The sequence below is a fragment of the Musca domestica genome, unplaced genomic scaffold (genome assembly GCF_030504385.1).
Source record: "Musca domestica strain aabys unplaced genomic scaffold, Musca_domestica.polishedcontigs.V.1.1 5, whole genome shotgun sequence".
NCBI classification, from domain to species: domain Eukaryota; kingdom Metazoa; phylum Arthropoda; class Insecta; order Diptera; family Muscidae; genus Musca; species Musca domestica.
In genome coordinates this window covers 22,252,129-22,266,424 of record NW_026712346.1, presented here as the reverse complement: position 1 = coordinate 22,266,424, position 14,296 = coordinate 22,252,129, and the positions used below count along the sequence as shown (strand labels likewise).

Genomic DNA, 14,296 nt, shown 5'->3' with positions numbered 1-14,296 from the left:
AGGGATAATGATTATGATAGGAGTGTCATAAATTTTCATGATTCAAAGTGGGGATTGTTAGTATTGCCTACAGAGGCACACATTGAGGGTTATCAATTTAAGGGCAAACAATAATTAAAAATTACAAAAAAAAAAAAAAAAAAGAATGAGGTAGAAATCGAATTATTTGGCACGGTGGATAAATTCAAAAAATGTTTAAAAAGAGCGGAAAACACACAAATTAGATAGAAAAAGGCATTAGAGGCAAATGCGCGTCAAAGGACTAGAAAAAGTTACACCTTTAAAAATTTTGACCACTTTTGTAAAAAAGGTTCTTCTAAATGAGCCTCTGAAATAAATATGCTTATATATACTTGCTTGCTTAGTTTGTCTTAGATGGGATATAAAGAAAAACTTAAATATTTTGTAAATTGGAATGTATATTGAAGCGTATGAAATGTTGGGAGACTAATATTATTTTTCCATTGTGGCAAACCTTCGATGATACAAGTAAAATTGCTCCTCAATACAATTGGTCGGATTTAGTTTTGTACTTTAACCTCGAGGACGAGACTTTTTCTAAAGGTGTATCTCAAACAGAACCTTAGATTCCATTTCATCCGCTTGGTGGGATGAGATTCCAAACCAAAAACGGAATCGGTGTCCCTGTACTATGTTTGTAAAAAAGATTTTATATTTAACAGTCAGCATGCCAGTTGAGATGATAGTTCGCTGAAAGGAAATATAGGGCTTTCTATTGGAATGTCTTAGTTATTTTAACATGTCTGAATTTCGAAAAATTTCCCCACCATTTTCATGAAGCAGATTATACTACTTGGCGCTGCAATATAAGTTCCTCTAAATATGAATGATAGTAGCATTATCTAGAATACATATAGGATTTTTACTGCCGATGACTTAGGCCAACAAAACAAAAACCTTTTATATATCTGCCCCTTTAAGTTGGATCTACATAATAGACTCCTTAAGCCAGCTAATGACTTAAGCCAATTAAAAAAGCTCCACCATAAGGTTTTTAAATTTTAGAGAGTATAACAAAATAAAAATGCTGAAAATAAGCATTGAGTTCGATATTCAACATTGCTGGAGAATGGGTAGTTAATGAATTTATCTTGAGGTCGGAAATATTCGGAATATAAATTATATTTGAAAAACAAGTAAGCAAAGGCTACAGTCGAGCGGGGCCGACCGTTGAATACCCTACAACACTATAATAAACGATACAGTTTATATAGGCGAGATACTCGAAAGAATTCCAAAGATATTGTGGCAAATAAAAAAAGAAAACCATCAGGCTCCGTTCTCTAATTTTCGAATAATAGCAACATAAACTAATTTGCTCATTTCCAATTTATTAGTAGATTATGCGTATACGTAAATGGCCTTCCTAGATCTGGAACCAATATTTCCCAAAGACCTATAATCTCTCAGAAGTGGCAAAAGATTAACATTTATTATTGGTTTTTAACTGAAACGCATCTATATGAGATACAGACATTTGACTATATTCTTCAACGAAATCAGCGTTAACGAAATAGCCAGAAGTGCGTCTTTCTTGTATTTGTGAATTCTCCAAAAAGTCACTGGAATGGACATTTTACAAGAGTTGGCAAACTATTTCACACATTGAATATTTTTGGATGGCCATTCAAAACTGCTTGGCTTTTGCAATGTCCGGTAACCCCCATTCAAATGTGCGTGAGGATCGGGCGATAATTATGACATGCTGACAATTTTGCAGTTTTTTGGTCCATTTCAACCCCTAAATATATGGCGATCATCTCCAAAAAGAGTAGGCTTCTATTCTGACCCTCATTTTATCCCCATGCAAAATTTCGAAAGGATCGGGCCATAAATGCGATCTGTATATGATATCCTAACTACTTAGTTTTGTTAGCTGTAGAAATATTACCAAATGTTTAATTCAAAATGAAAATATGCCAAAAATATGACAAAATTGAAAAAATATGAGAAAATTTTACAAAATCAATATTTTCATCTATAGAGAGATATTTCTATGCGATTTTTTTAGACGTTTTTTCTTTCCTGCCAAGAGGCCATTCTGAATTAATGAGAACTGTCGAAATCAGTTCAGCCGTTCTCGACATATAAGAGATTTTTCAAGCATATCTTCTTTGATAGACATATATATATCGCACATATTTTGCTATATATCCGATTTTTTGGATGTTAACATCAGTGTAAAGATCAGAAGTAACCTTGTCATGGCTTCATGATTTCACAGGGATTTAAAATATTCGCGGTTTAATGAAAATTTTTAAATTTTTTCAACATAAAAGATATGGTCTATTTTACCCGCTAAATATTATCCGATGACCACCCAAATTGGTAGGCTTCTTCCCCGCCCTAAACTCTAGCTACATGCGAAATTCCGCGTCGATTGGTCTATAATTGCGACCTGTAGAGCAACTGCAAAATCAGGAAATTTTTCAGTTTTTGGTCCATTTCAACCCCTAAATGTTATGCGATCATCTCCAAAAGAAATAGGGTTCTATTCTGGCCTTAAGCCCACCTACATTCTAAATTTCGTGAAGATCGGGCCATAATTGCGACCTGTAGAGTGATTACAAATTAACATGGACAGACGGACAGACGGACGGACGGACATACATAGCTAGATCGACTCAGCTAGGAAGATCCATATATACTTTCCTATGTGGGAAATCAATATTTCGTGGTGTTACATAATTTTTGGCCCAATCAAACTTATAATACCCCCAACACAAAGTGTTGTAGGGTATAATAATTCCAAATAAAACCGATTTTCATACACTTTCTTTCAGGCTAAATTCATTAGTATACGTCAAAATCCATTCAATTCGAGTTTATATTAACCATTTGGTGCACAATAAACTTGAAATCGAGTAAAGATATATATGAGAGCTATATCTAAATCTGAACCGATATCGATACAATTTTTTTCTCCGATTATAGTTGTTTCTGAAATATAAACATTATCCAACAATAATTCCCATTGCCAAATAATTTTTTTTAATTAATTAAATAATTAACTTCTATCGTTACTCCCTAAAAATCAGCCAACTAACCCCTTATTGTTACAAGAACATATATAATTTTTGAAAACCCCAACTGAAGACTTATTCAATATATGTATATTCGTAGATTATACAATTTACATTTCTCATAACGCAAAACAAACCTACCATCACCACCCACCCACAACAGGCATGTAACCTAAGGGCAAACCGGATAATCTACCATAAACGGAAACATAACAGGATAACAATATTTATCAATTGTTTAAGATTGTAATTATTTTGCTACCTTTTAAATGCCAGTTTAGCTTTAGATGTTCTACACGGAAATTGAAAATAATCTGTTAACGAATATTAAGGGTAACTTGTCGAGGAAGCAAGGAAGGAAACAATACAGGAACAAGTGCCTGGCTTGCTGCCAATGCCTCCTTTACGCTATGAATATATTGCTCCCGGGTGAATTTAAGCAGATGATTGTTGTCGCTTAACGCCAAAAACTATGCAAGGGACTAATAGATACGTGGGTGTGTATGTGTGTGTGTGCACATACAGCATCCCTTATTTCTCGTCCCCTTTTCAACTGTCCTCTACTCTGTTCCTTGTAGCCACCATTTAATGTTTACAAATTTATGGGGTTTCCTTTGTCCCATTTTGACGGCGGGGCAGGGGCGTTGTGTTGATGTTATTTTTTTGCAGATGTCTATTGCGTGTTGTGTGTTTACTTTAACAGCTCAGCTCTCGTTGGTGTATTTTGTCTGGCATTTGCCGGCATTGTTGTTGTTTTTGTTTCCTTTGGCGTTGTGGTAGCATTTATGACTAAATCCTTTGCCTCATTATTATCATCGTTTAGAACGATCTGGCCAGAAAATCTATGTCTGATGAATTTCTCACACAGCAACAACCTGAATAAAAACAAGTGGTGGTACACTTGTCTGAGTTTGTTGTTGTTTTTGTGAGTATTTTCTTCGCTCCCTCCAGTCTAGTTGAGCTGCATATGTTTATGTTTGTTGCTGGCTGTTCACTTTTTAACCGGTAGCAATGTTTACTGAACATTTAGCCGTATTTGTTCTCCAGCCACCAAGAGGGTGGTAATCTTTTGGCAAATGTCCCAAAGATTTCACGGGTATTGTTGTTTCTGTTCCTGTTGAAAGTGGTCGTTGTTTGGTGGTGGTTTCCAATTGATTTCACATGTTTGCTTGGAAATTAAATGGGAACGACCATAAAGGGTTAAGTAATCAAATGATCGGTGTTATAATGAAACATTTATAAACTAAATTGAAACTGACAAATTAGACAAACATCGAAAGACGATTTTATTTATTGCCTTTTAGAAACATCGAAGAGAGACTTTCAATATTTTTAAGTGAAAGAAAAAAGTAAATTTTATAACGGGTAAATTCAAATTTGCATAGCAGCGGCTTCTTTTCATCACAAAAAAACAAAATCTACAAATCATAAAATCAATGAACATTCTATCTTGACCCATACTCGAAGAAAGATACCGTTTGAAATTTTCTTCAAGCATAAATGTCCACAACAGGTGATTTATTGTTATAAATCTTACTAATGTCTCTTAATTGCTCACATTTTGGAATTTTAACGACACCACAAGACAGATGTCAATCAAAACATTTTAGACCTCTCGGATTGATTGACAGTCTGTTTTCAAAATGTGGTTTTATGTGCTCCGTGGTGGGTCCAGCAGGCACATAAAATGCATTTAGCAGTATTATAAAATATGGTAGCTGATAATAAACGAGTTTTGCGTTGAATTGTGCCGGCTAAAAAGATGCCGAACTTTTCATGTATACATGAGTAAGTTTCCAATTGAGCAGCCCTGTTTTAAAAAATTGTAGTTAAAATATGTAAAATGCGGAAGATTATACCGAACTCTCATATCAGGATTACAAACGTTGTACAGATTTGATCATGGTATAATAAGGAGGTAGAACAGCTTCGTAAAACTACAGAAATGCAGCCCTGAGGCTATGCCCGCTTTCTGTCAAACTCATTAAAAATTTCATATATATTCATTTTTTGATACTTTCTCTCATATTTTAATGAGTCAAATAGCGCGAACAATGAATGAAATGACCGGATTTTCTCTCAAAAACATGATCAGTCTTTCAGTTTCATGGCTAAGCTGATTAGTAACTTTAATACGCGAGACGCAATGTACATGTCTTCCAATCATTAGTTTTGAAAATATTATTTTTCATTTTCAAAAACAAAAAATACATACACAAAATTGGCAGAAGTCGGGCACACTTAGAAACAAATTGTAAACAGCTGATAGCTCTACCTTACCTTTTTATTGTACCATGGATTTGATATTTGCCGTTTTATTGTCCTTTGTACTTCGGTAACATAGAAGTGTGTAGCATGATTGCAGCTCTTGATTGGTTAATATGTTGGCTTTAAAATATATATTTTTTGACATTTTACTAGTTTTTCGTTTTATTTGTGATTAAAAACAGAGTATTCTTCAATAGGTCAAACTCGCTTAAATCTCTTTACAAATATCTGCCCTCCACTAACTTTATAAAATTTGCTAAAACTTATTCAAATTCTTCAAATTTTATGCCATAGAAAACTGTTAAAATCACATTTATTCAATAATAAACCCAAATGCCCCTGTTTATTATTTGCTCTTGATCCCAACCCCTCGAAATCATTATCATTACGCCCAAGTCATCAGCAGTAGCATAAAATCGAAGTCATGAATCAAAAATGATGATGATGAAGACGACATGCTGGAGGTGGAGTAAAAAAAAAACAACTACAAGAAAATCGAACAGATTGTCATCAAATTATGCGTATAGATACGCTAAATACGGCGATGATGTCTATTTCAAGTGCGCAAGCATAGCTTATGGTAAATTTTATTATGGCAGCAGTGGTGTGCGATTGTCTGTGGTGTCAGCCAGCTAGGCAATACAACCCAACCACCCAGCCAGCCATCCAGCCGCATATAATTTTCATCAATTTCGCACATACCATATAATTATTAGGGCGGTTTTATTTCATTTCATACGCAACGAATGAAGAAGGGAAAATAAACGAAATTCAAGTGGCATGAGCACGTACCATTCTTCCAATGTTTGTTGTCTCTCGGGGGTGTTACAGTAATCTCTGGGCATGTTAGGCAAGAAGCAAACAGTGAGCATCCTCGACATTTGGTGTCGGTGGTAGTGTTAAATTCTAATTTGGCTGATAATTTTCACAAAATAAATCATTAGACTTCTCTTTATATCGATGAGTCTGACCTTAGGGAGCTGCTATTACTTAATTGTATAAAAGGGGGAGTTCATCTCAATGAATTATAATTATGTGTACAGGAACGGTTGATCTTTTATACAGTAAAGTCTCTTTGTTCGTTATTAGGCTGGGACTAAAATTATTTTTTTCAGAGCGAGTTGAGAAACCCATTTGGAAGTTGGGTTGCTGAGAGTTTAAAATTCTTACAGAGAATTTTTTTTCATTAAGAACTATCCAGTATCGTCAGCTTAAGTATTTTTCATGATTGAAAATCTCTAGCAATAATTTGAATATTGCAATTATTAAGTAATAATGTTTGTTCGGGATACCATAGTATTTTGTTGTTGCAAAATTGTCAGGCTTAACCCCTTTATTGTTGTTTTTATAAAAACAACATTTATTTATTAGTGGAGAACGATGATTAATATTATATTATATCATCTAATAACTATTAAATTATAACAAGTAAAAAATAGCTAAGTTCGTCCGGGCCAAGCTATTAATTCTCTCCACAATTTAAGAGGAACTTGAAAATTAAAAAAAAGAGTCGGCTTTAATTTTAAAAATTTCAAATAGTAGGTTTTTGCAGGACTACACGAAAACATGGATCTTTACAGTCAATTATGTGCCAGATAAGGAGGTGTCCATTACCAACTCCAAACATCAAGTTTAAAATTATGAACATACCGATTATTGACAGGTACCGATGTATGGGGCTATACAGGAAATTTTCTATTATTGGAGGTAATACCAATTACGAACTTTAAATACAAAATTTAAACAATTTCGGTAAAAATTGCGACACAAATCATCATCTGGAGGTACAGTCTGGAGACCCCAATTAGTCTTGAACCATTTTCCATGTACCCCATTTCCATGTAAACATCGAAGTGATACAATTGGAATGATAAACTGGAAAATGTCCAGTAATATTACGTCGCTTAATACTCTTTTGATGCTATCAACTGTTTTATGGTTAGTTGCTTATGCTCATAGCTAATCTGCTAGAATTTACTAAATGTTATTTTTCACAAAAAATCTTCAAAAAGAGCCTACCAAATGAATTTTACGAGAAAATGAGAAATAACATACTTTGTATATGTGTTTTATGCTCCATATTTTGCAACTAATGTCATGAAAGAGAGTGAAATGAGAACGAAAATTTTGATATTTAAGTAAAGAGAATTTACTGGTTGTTTCAATCAACTGTTTGTACAGAATTTTACTAAATGTTGCCTTTTTTGCTCTTTTCTTTATTTCACTACGAAATATTTTTTTTGCAATCTCGAAACCGTGCTACGATCTCTCCTGGTTATTCATTATTTGGTATTTATTTAAATAAGTTATTTATCATTGTACTTTTTTAAAGAGTAACATATTACTTTTCAACATTCTGGTAGCAGAGAACTTTGCATTTGCACATTACTTGGTAATGGATTTAATGTCAATCAATTTTACATTGGAAGATATACTAAAGTGAAGCATTTTAATTTTTTCATGAAACATTGTTGTTTGTCTCATATTTATTTTCGTGAAATCAGTCATAAAACGATAAATAGTTCCAAAGAAAAGCAGTCAAAATCGAAATTAATCTAAATCGATAATCTGTTTCAATGTTATTTACAAGAGATTAAGTCTACGATTTTTTATTTGAATTGGGGTGTGGTGCTATTCCACGATTAAAAAACGTATTATGTAGATAATGCTTTGGATTTAATAACTGGAATATCAGTTGCAAATAAAACAGATTTTAAAGATTAAGAATGTTACTGGAATGTTGTTTCAAATTTGTTAGAATATTTTTTCCCCGATTAAGTAAATCAACTAATCTTGAGATTAAGAAATGTTTTCGTTTTTTTTCCTTTAATTATGTGGATTGTAAATCACAATTCTTGTTATTCATCACCACTGACATGATTCAATACAATACAATACAATACAAACTAAAATCGAAACTTATAAATGAACTTTTAGTTTTGCAAGATAAGTAGATGAAAAAATGTGACTAGCAACCGAATAGGGTTTCAATAAGTTTTCCTTCCATGTACTTTTGGACTTTGAGCTGATTATTCTATATATAGAAGTACCACACTGTCTTTTATTGTGTGTCCAAAAGAAACGATAAAAATCAATCAAATCATATAAATACATAAAACGTGAATTTATTTTATGGCTCAGTGGTTGGTCAATACCCACACTTGCATACATTGTTGTACAAAACATTCAATAATATAATACATACATATGTGTACACCAACATAATTTACTTCACAAAAGAAAGCGAAATGTTGCCAATGCCAATATCGATTCTGGCGGCAATTGCACATTTTCAAAGTAAAGAAATTCTTGTATTTATTTTCTTGACGATTAAATGATAAAATCGATTTTTTCTTATATAAATATTGAATAAGTTATTGTACAAGTTTCACTTTCAAAACGAAGGAAAGGGTGGCGTGCCATGTACTATCTAAGAACTAACAAGGAAGCCATAAATTTTATAAGTAATGTACTAAGTGACTGAAAAATAATTTTAAAGTAACATCTGCATTTTTCTTTTCTTTTTTGAGACTTAACTACATATCTAAAATATATATTTTTTTAATGCATTAAGTATTGAAGCTAGCTATCCGAATTTCCGTGCATTTACTATCTATTCCCCTTATTTGCCATGCAATGGCCTTACAGTATCCAAACATGTGAATTCAAATCGAGTCTAAAGTTTAGATAGCCCTCTGATTTATGGTGGTGATAAGGCTGTGAAAAGGTATTGCTTGTCGATTGCCCTGCTGGTATGACAAAACGTACATATAGCGTCAATCTTACTCAGATGTTTATTTATGTACTCTGACTTATATCTGTGTTTATTTTTATTTAATTTATTGATTTGGAATCGATTGGATTTTTTTTCTATATTATTCTTTGTTTCAATGGGAGGATAGGTTCGGTCTATGGAGAATTGCCATAGCTAATGATTCTTGTAAACAGATATTAAAACTTAACTACAAATATTGTTTTGTAAATATGTGTGTTTAGTCGGCAACCCTTTAAAATTTTCTGTAGGAAGTACTTTTACAAGTATTGTAGGAGCGGTTATGCCTAGATATGTTTATTTGCAAGCCAAGAAAAGGACGGAACATTTTTTTCGTGTCTTTGCTTTGTTCACAACTCACAAAGGGAATATACTTTTTAATTTTCTTAAAAATATTATAAATATTTTAACATATGAAAATCCTTCAGAATAATATGTGCCTAAAAGTTCGATCAAGTAGGACATTTGAATTAGTACAAATTACCACAAAGCTAAACTGGAAATCATTAAACTGAATCAAAAAAATTTAATATTATTAAAAAATCATTCCTGAGAAATCAAAAAATCAATTGTCCACTAACATTTTGGAAATTTGTGCTATTTGACAACTATTTCAAGTCGGTTTTGATTAGACTAAATCTTTGCAAGTAGAAAGCCAGGACCACCATGATGAAACCTTCCACTCAATGTGACTCGTACTCCGTAATGTAAAATATTGGAATGTGTATCGTAAATTCAATATAAAAAATAAATTAAAATTATAGAGTGAACAAACTTCGATAAAAAAAAAATTGAAATTAGAAGTTATGGTATTGAGGACGCTTGACATTTATTTTTATTAATTTTTAAAAATAGTTATAAAATATTAAAATTTTTCGAAAATAAAATATTTAATACTTTTTACCACAAATATTTAATTACGCTTATTCAAAATTCTGAATATCAGCTGGCACCGTACATGCCAAAATTCCTAGGGTTAGTATATATGTCTGTTCCAAGTCTTAGAGCTCAATTTTAATCTTAATATAATGGCCTAGAGAGTAGAGCTTAAATAAACTTTATGTTCTTATTTTTAATACTCTTCCATATTTCCTAAAACTTTTCACATATTCTCTAATTTTTTAATAAAACTAGAAAAATACGATTTTTCAAATAACAATTAAAATCTCATTGCAAATTATTGACCATGAAACCATTAATCATGTCCTGAACACCCCTTTTTTCGCATCCTTGGCAATCACCCACCACCTAAACCTTACTTCCACAATCCACCTGTTTTGTTGTTCAATTTCACATATGGGTTGCCAAGTACATCACACATAGTATATTGAAATCCAAAAAAAAAATTGAAATTCATTATAAACTGAATGAATACACGGTCGGACGGACGGAGGGCTTCTGATATACCATATCGAATTTCAAAACATAATTATTTTTACATTGAATCCATATCAGATGAAGAGCAGGAACAACTAATCCACCTTACATGACCATTAATGTCGAGGATAAGACCCAGTCAACAGTAGCGACATCATCATCGTCATTGCCACTGCCACCCTAATCAAAACGACAACAAAATCAGTTACGGCCTGGCAGTCTAGATGACATGGAGTCAAAGGCATAGCCTTCAACAAATCAGCAAATTTGAGCTTCAAACATTATTAAAGCTGTATCACTTCGCTGCTGTGGTTGTTGTTGTTGCTTTTCCACTAAAGGTTGGGGTTGCAATGATGCTACAATGATTATTTTACTGCAGTCAAAATATACAAATGTTTGCCATCACACGGCTCTTCCTTGCTAAATGTGGTAGCTGATTTGCTCAAGCCCTTGGTGTGTTTGTGTGTGTGTTTGTGCGGGTTAATCATTTTAATGTGCGTTACAATAGAATAAAACATCTGTTCTTGTCCACACCCGGTTAAATGGAGCATGACAAAATTCAAAAACATACAAAACGGGTATTCATTCACGCCTACACCTTCTGTGATGCCGAAAATAAAAGCAAAAACGTGATGAATGTTTTGGGAAAGGGTTAAGTTATGGTACTCTCCACATTGTTGTTGCGTTTTAATTTTGAAACGGACAATTAAAAAATTAGGACATTTTTTATCCAAGTTCTAACTGTATAATACATTTGAAAGTAATTCGTTCGTAATTTTGTGTTTTCCAGATGAACTTGCTTTCAGCATCAACCGTTTAGTAAAGACTGAACAATTACAGGTGCACAGTGCGGCAATGGCAGCAGCGGCTGCTGCAGCGGCCGCCGTAGCAGCCAACTCAAACAAACTGATCAAAGAAGAAACCAACAACAACAGCCTTACAATGTTGAGCAAAAATCACATATTGCAATGGAAACTCGATAATGCCAACAGCAATGGAATGCCTCTGCATTACCCCCTGGCTAATATGGAAGCTGAACGCCTCTATGACCGGGCCTCACGCTCCAGGTCGCGTAGCCTTTCACGTTCCTCGTCATCACAAATTGATTTGGATGATGATAGCAATTGTAGGCGCTCATTACACTCCAGGTCGCGGTCAAGATCCAGTTCTGTGGAATTAGAAGTTGATTCTCCACCACCGTCACCAGTGCCGCCACGACATCCAGCCTCGAGACCTTCAAGTGCCCAAAATACCAATGAAAAAATAAGCAGTAGTCACACTAGTCCCAAAAAGTCAGAAATGTTTTCGGTATCCGCCTTGTTACGCAAAGATGATAATCACCAGAAATCCTCACCGCTACATCCCCATCCGACTGGCTGTGATCCGTTTGAGGCTTTCCGACAAGCTTATCCCGCCAACTATGAACAAACCATGTTTCAAAGACCCTTTCTATCGCCTGCGTTTCCATTTTTTGCAGCCTTTGCCTTTCACCAAGGGCAGCAACAGCAATCTGGTTTAAGTTCGAGGTAAGTGCTGGTGACAATTATTTAAGTGTTTGGTATTATAATTAAGCTTGAATATTTTAATTTGAAAAGAAACTCAATGTAAACCCTTTTCTCTGTTTCGTTTGTATTTCTCTTTGTACTCCCTTAGTTATCACCCCGCCTCCCAAGAAGACCTGTTTAGGTTGCGTAATTTAATGGTGCCTCTACAGACAGCACAAAATGGTGCAAACCACGCAGCAGCGGCGGCGGCGGCTGGTGTTGGCGTTCCTGGGGCCAATGGTCTGCCACCAAATTCGCATTTGGGCCTGGCCGCCCACCCCTCGCATTTGCATCACTTCCACCATATGGCTGCAAAATGGCCTGGTTTACCGCAATTCAGTGACCTGTACTCATGCATGAAATGTGAAAAAATGTTCTCCACACCCCATGGTCTTGAAGTACACTCTCGAAGGACCCATCACGGAAAGAAGCCCTATGCTTGTGAGCTGTGCAATAAGACCTTTGGCCATGAAGTTAGTTTAAGTCAACACAGGTTAGTAGCTAGATAATACAAAAGAATAAATGTTGTAATTGCAATGATGGTAAACCTATTTGGTTTACTAAAATCCTCTTTTTGTTTTCGAGCTTCCAACTAATTACGATTGTTGTTGTTGTGTTCCTTTTCTTCCCATTATTGTTGCTGTTTGTCATTTGTTTAGGGCTGTTCACAATGTTGAAAAAGTCTTTGAATGCAAACAATGTGGCAAACGTTTTAAACGATCCAGCACCCTGTCCACTCATCTGCTCATACACAGCGATACCCGACCATTCCCGTGCAGTTATTGCGGCAAACGTTTCCATCAGAAGAGTGATATGAAGAAACATACATACATTCATACAGGTAAGCATTCATTTTACCACAAGCACAAATCTTAATTAAATAGCAAGAGATTTTTTTGGAAGTAAAAGCAAAAACAATGAATTCTCAAAAGGGTAAAGGTGTAGTGTAAATGGAATAAATATGTAAAATAATTAATAAGATGGACAAAGGGCGTAAAGATAGGTCAGACAGAATGTAGATAATTGTCTGACGGTTACGAAATCAGCCCATTCGGTAGAAAATATGCCTTAAAAATATCGTTATGTGATTACCATACCGAAACTTGGATATAAACGAACGATTACTATTGCAACCTTTCATCGGGTTTTTAAGTCAAACAGTAAGCCGATTTCTAGTATGGAAAATATTGAACCTAGACGGTTCAGTTTTTGTTAGGAAGAGGTTTATTTGTTTCTAGAGCTTGATATATTACATTACAACTAAAACATTTAAAATAACTCAAATCCGAGGTATGGGTGTTATTCCTAAAAGCGGCGTGTGCAGCCATGTTATATACCAATAATCCTAGACACAAATCAAATTTTAAAAATCTTGAAAAATGAATGTCAACATGTGAACAGGTAGACTTAGAGACATCTTTAAATTGTCTTAGAATTGTGTGTTGATCTTGTATATATTGTGTATGGAGTTATGTGCCTCCATGTTCTGGTGGAGGGTATAAAAATGATGCACATCATATGAGTGTTCCAAGGAAAAAACGGTTGTCTGAATTTCCCTGCGTCTTCTAGCTAGATTTAGGAAAGCTGGGAACCAAAAATCCCAATCAGTTTAAATATTTTGGATCATTGGTTAAATTGCTCCATATATAGAAGAACCCAAGCATTCATTTTTGTCCCCACTTTCAACAAAGGAATATAAAATGAAATGAAATGTTTATTCTAACACCTTTTTTTCATAAACATTTTATGCACAAATCATTTGCTCTGAACAAATATCTCGAAAACAGAATTCCACAAAATTCACAAAACCACTTTAAATTTTATTTTATTAAAGTCCTGTGTAGTTGAGTTATTTTCATTAAAAATTCACAACAATAACATTTCACATTGAAATATTCATAATTGCATGTACATTCATATATGTATATGAACTTTGTGTGTGTACGTTGTATATTGAACATGTATATGTGTTGAATAAAATCTAAGCCAAATTCAATTTCAAAATACATTAAATCCCTGAAATGTTAAATCAAAATCTGCTGCCATTCAACGGAATGAATTTATATAGATACATGCCCTCACACATACAAACTAGACTTTAGAATCATAGTGAAAAAACCGCACAAATTTAATAAATGGAAAATCAGCACAACGCGACTGGACGTTAATGCTGAAAGCGAAATATACACAGACACAAGTTCTTACATACCTATACGGATTATATTACACAAGGATAAAGCAAAACCCATTCATCTGAATGTGGGGGAGGGGGTTCTAATGTAGTCTGCTCC

At 34.1% G+C, this 14,296-nt stretch overlaps 1 protein-coding gene across 1 annotated transcript in view; it reads left to right on the top strand.

Moving 5' to 3' along the window:
• LOC101892562 (zinc finger protein sens) overlaps positions 1-14,296 on the top strand; it is a 31,567-nt gene that overhangs the window by 8,830 nt on the left and 8,441 nt on the right. Inside the window, exons 2-4 of the mRNA XM_005183821.4 lie at positions 11,252-11,987; positions 12,115-12,498; positions 12,665-12,846. Coding sequence (XP_005183878.1) covers positions 11,252-11,987; positions 12,115-12,498; positions 12,665-12,846 — 1,302 coding nt within the window. The remainder of the gene's footprint in view (positions 1-11,251; positions 11,988-12,114; positions 12,499-12,664; positions 12,847-14,296) is intronic.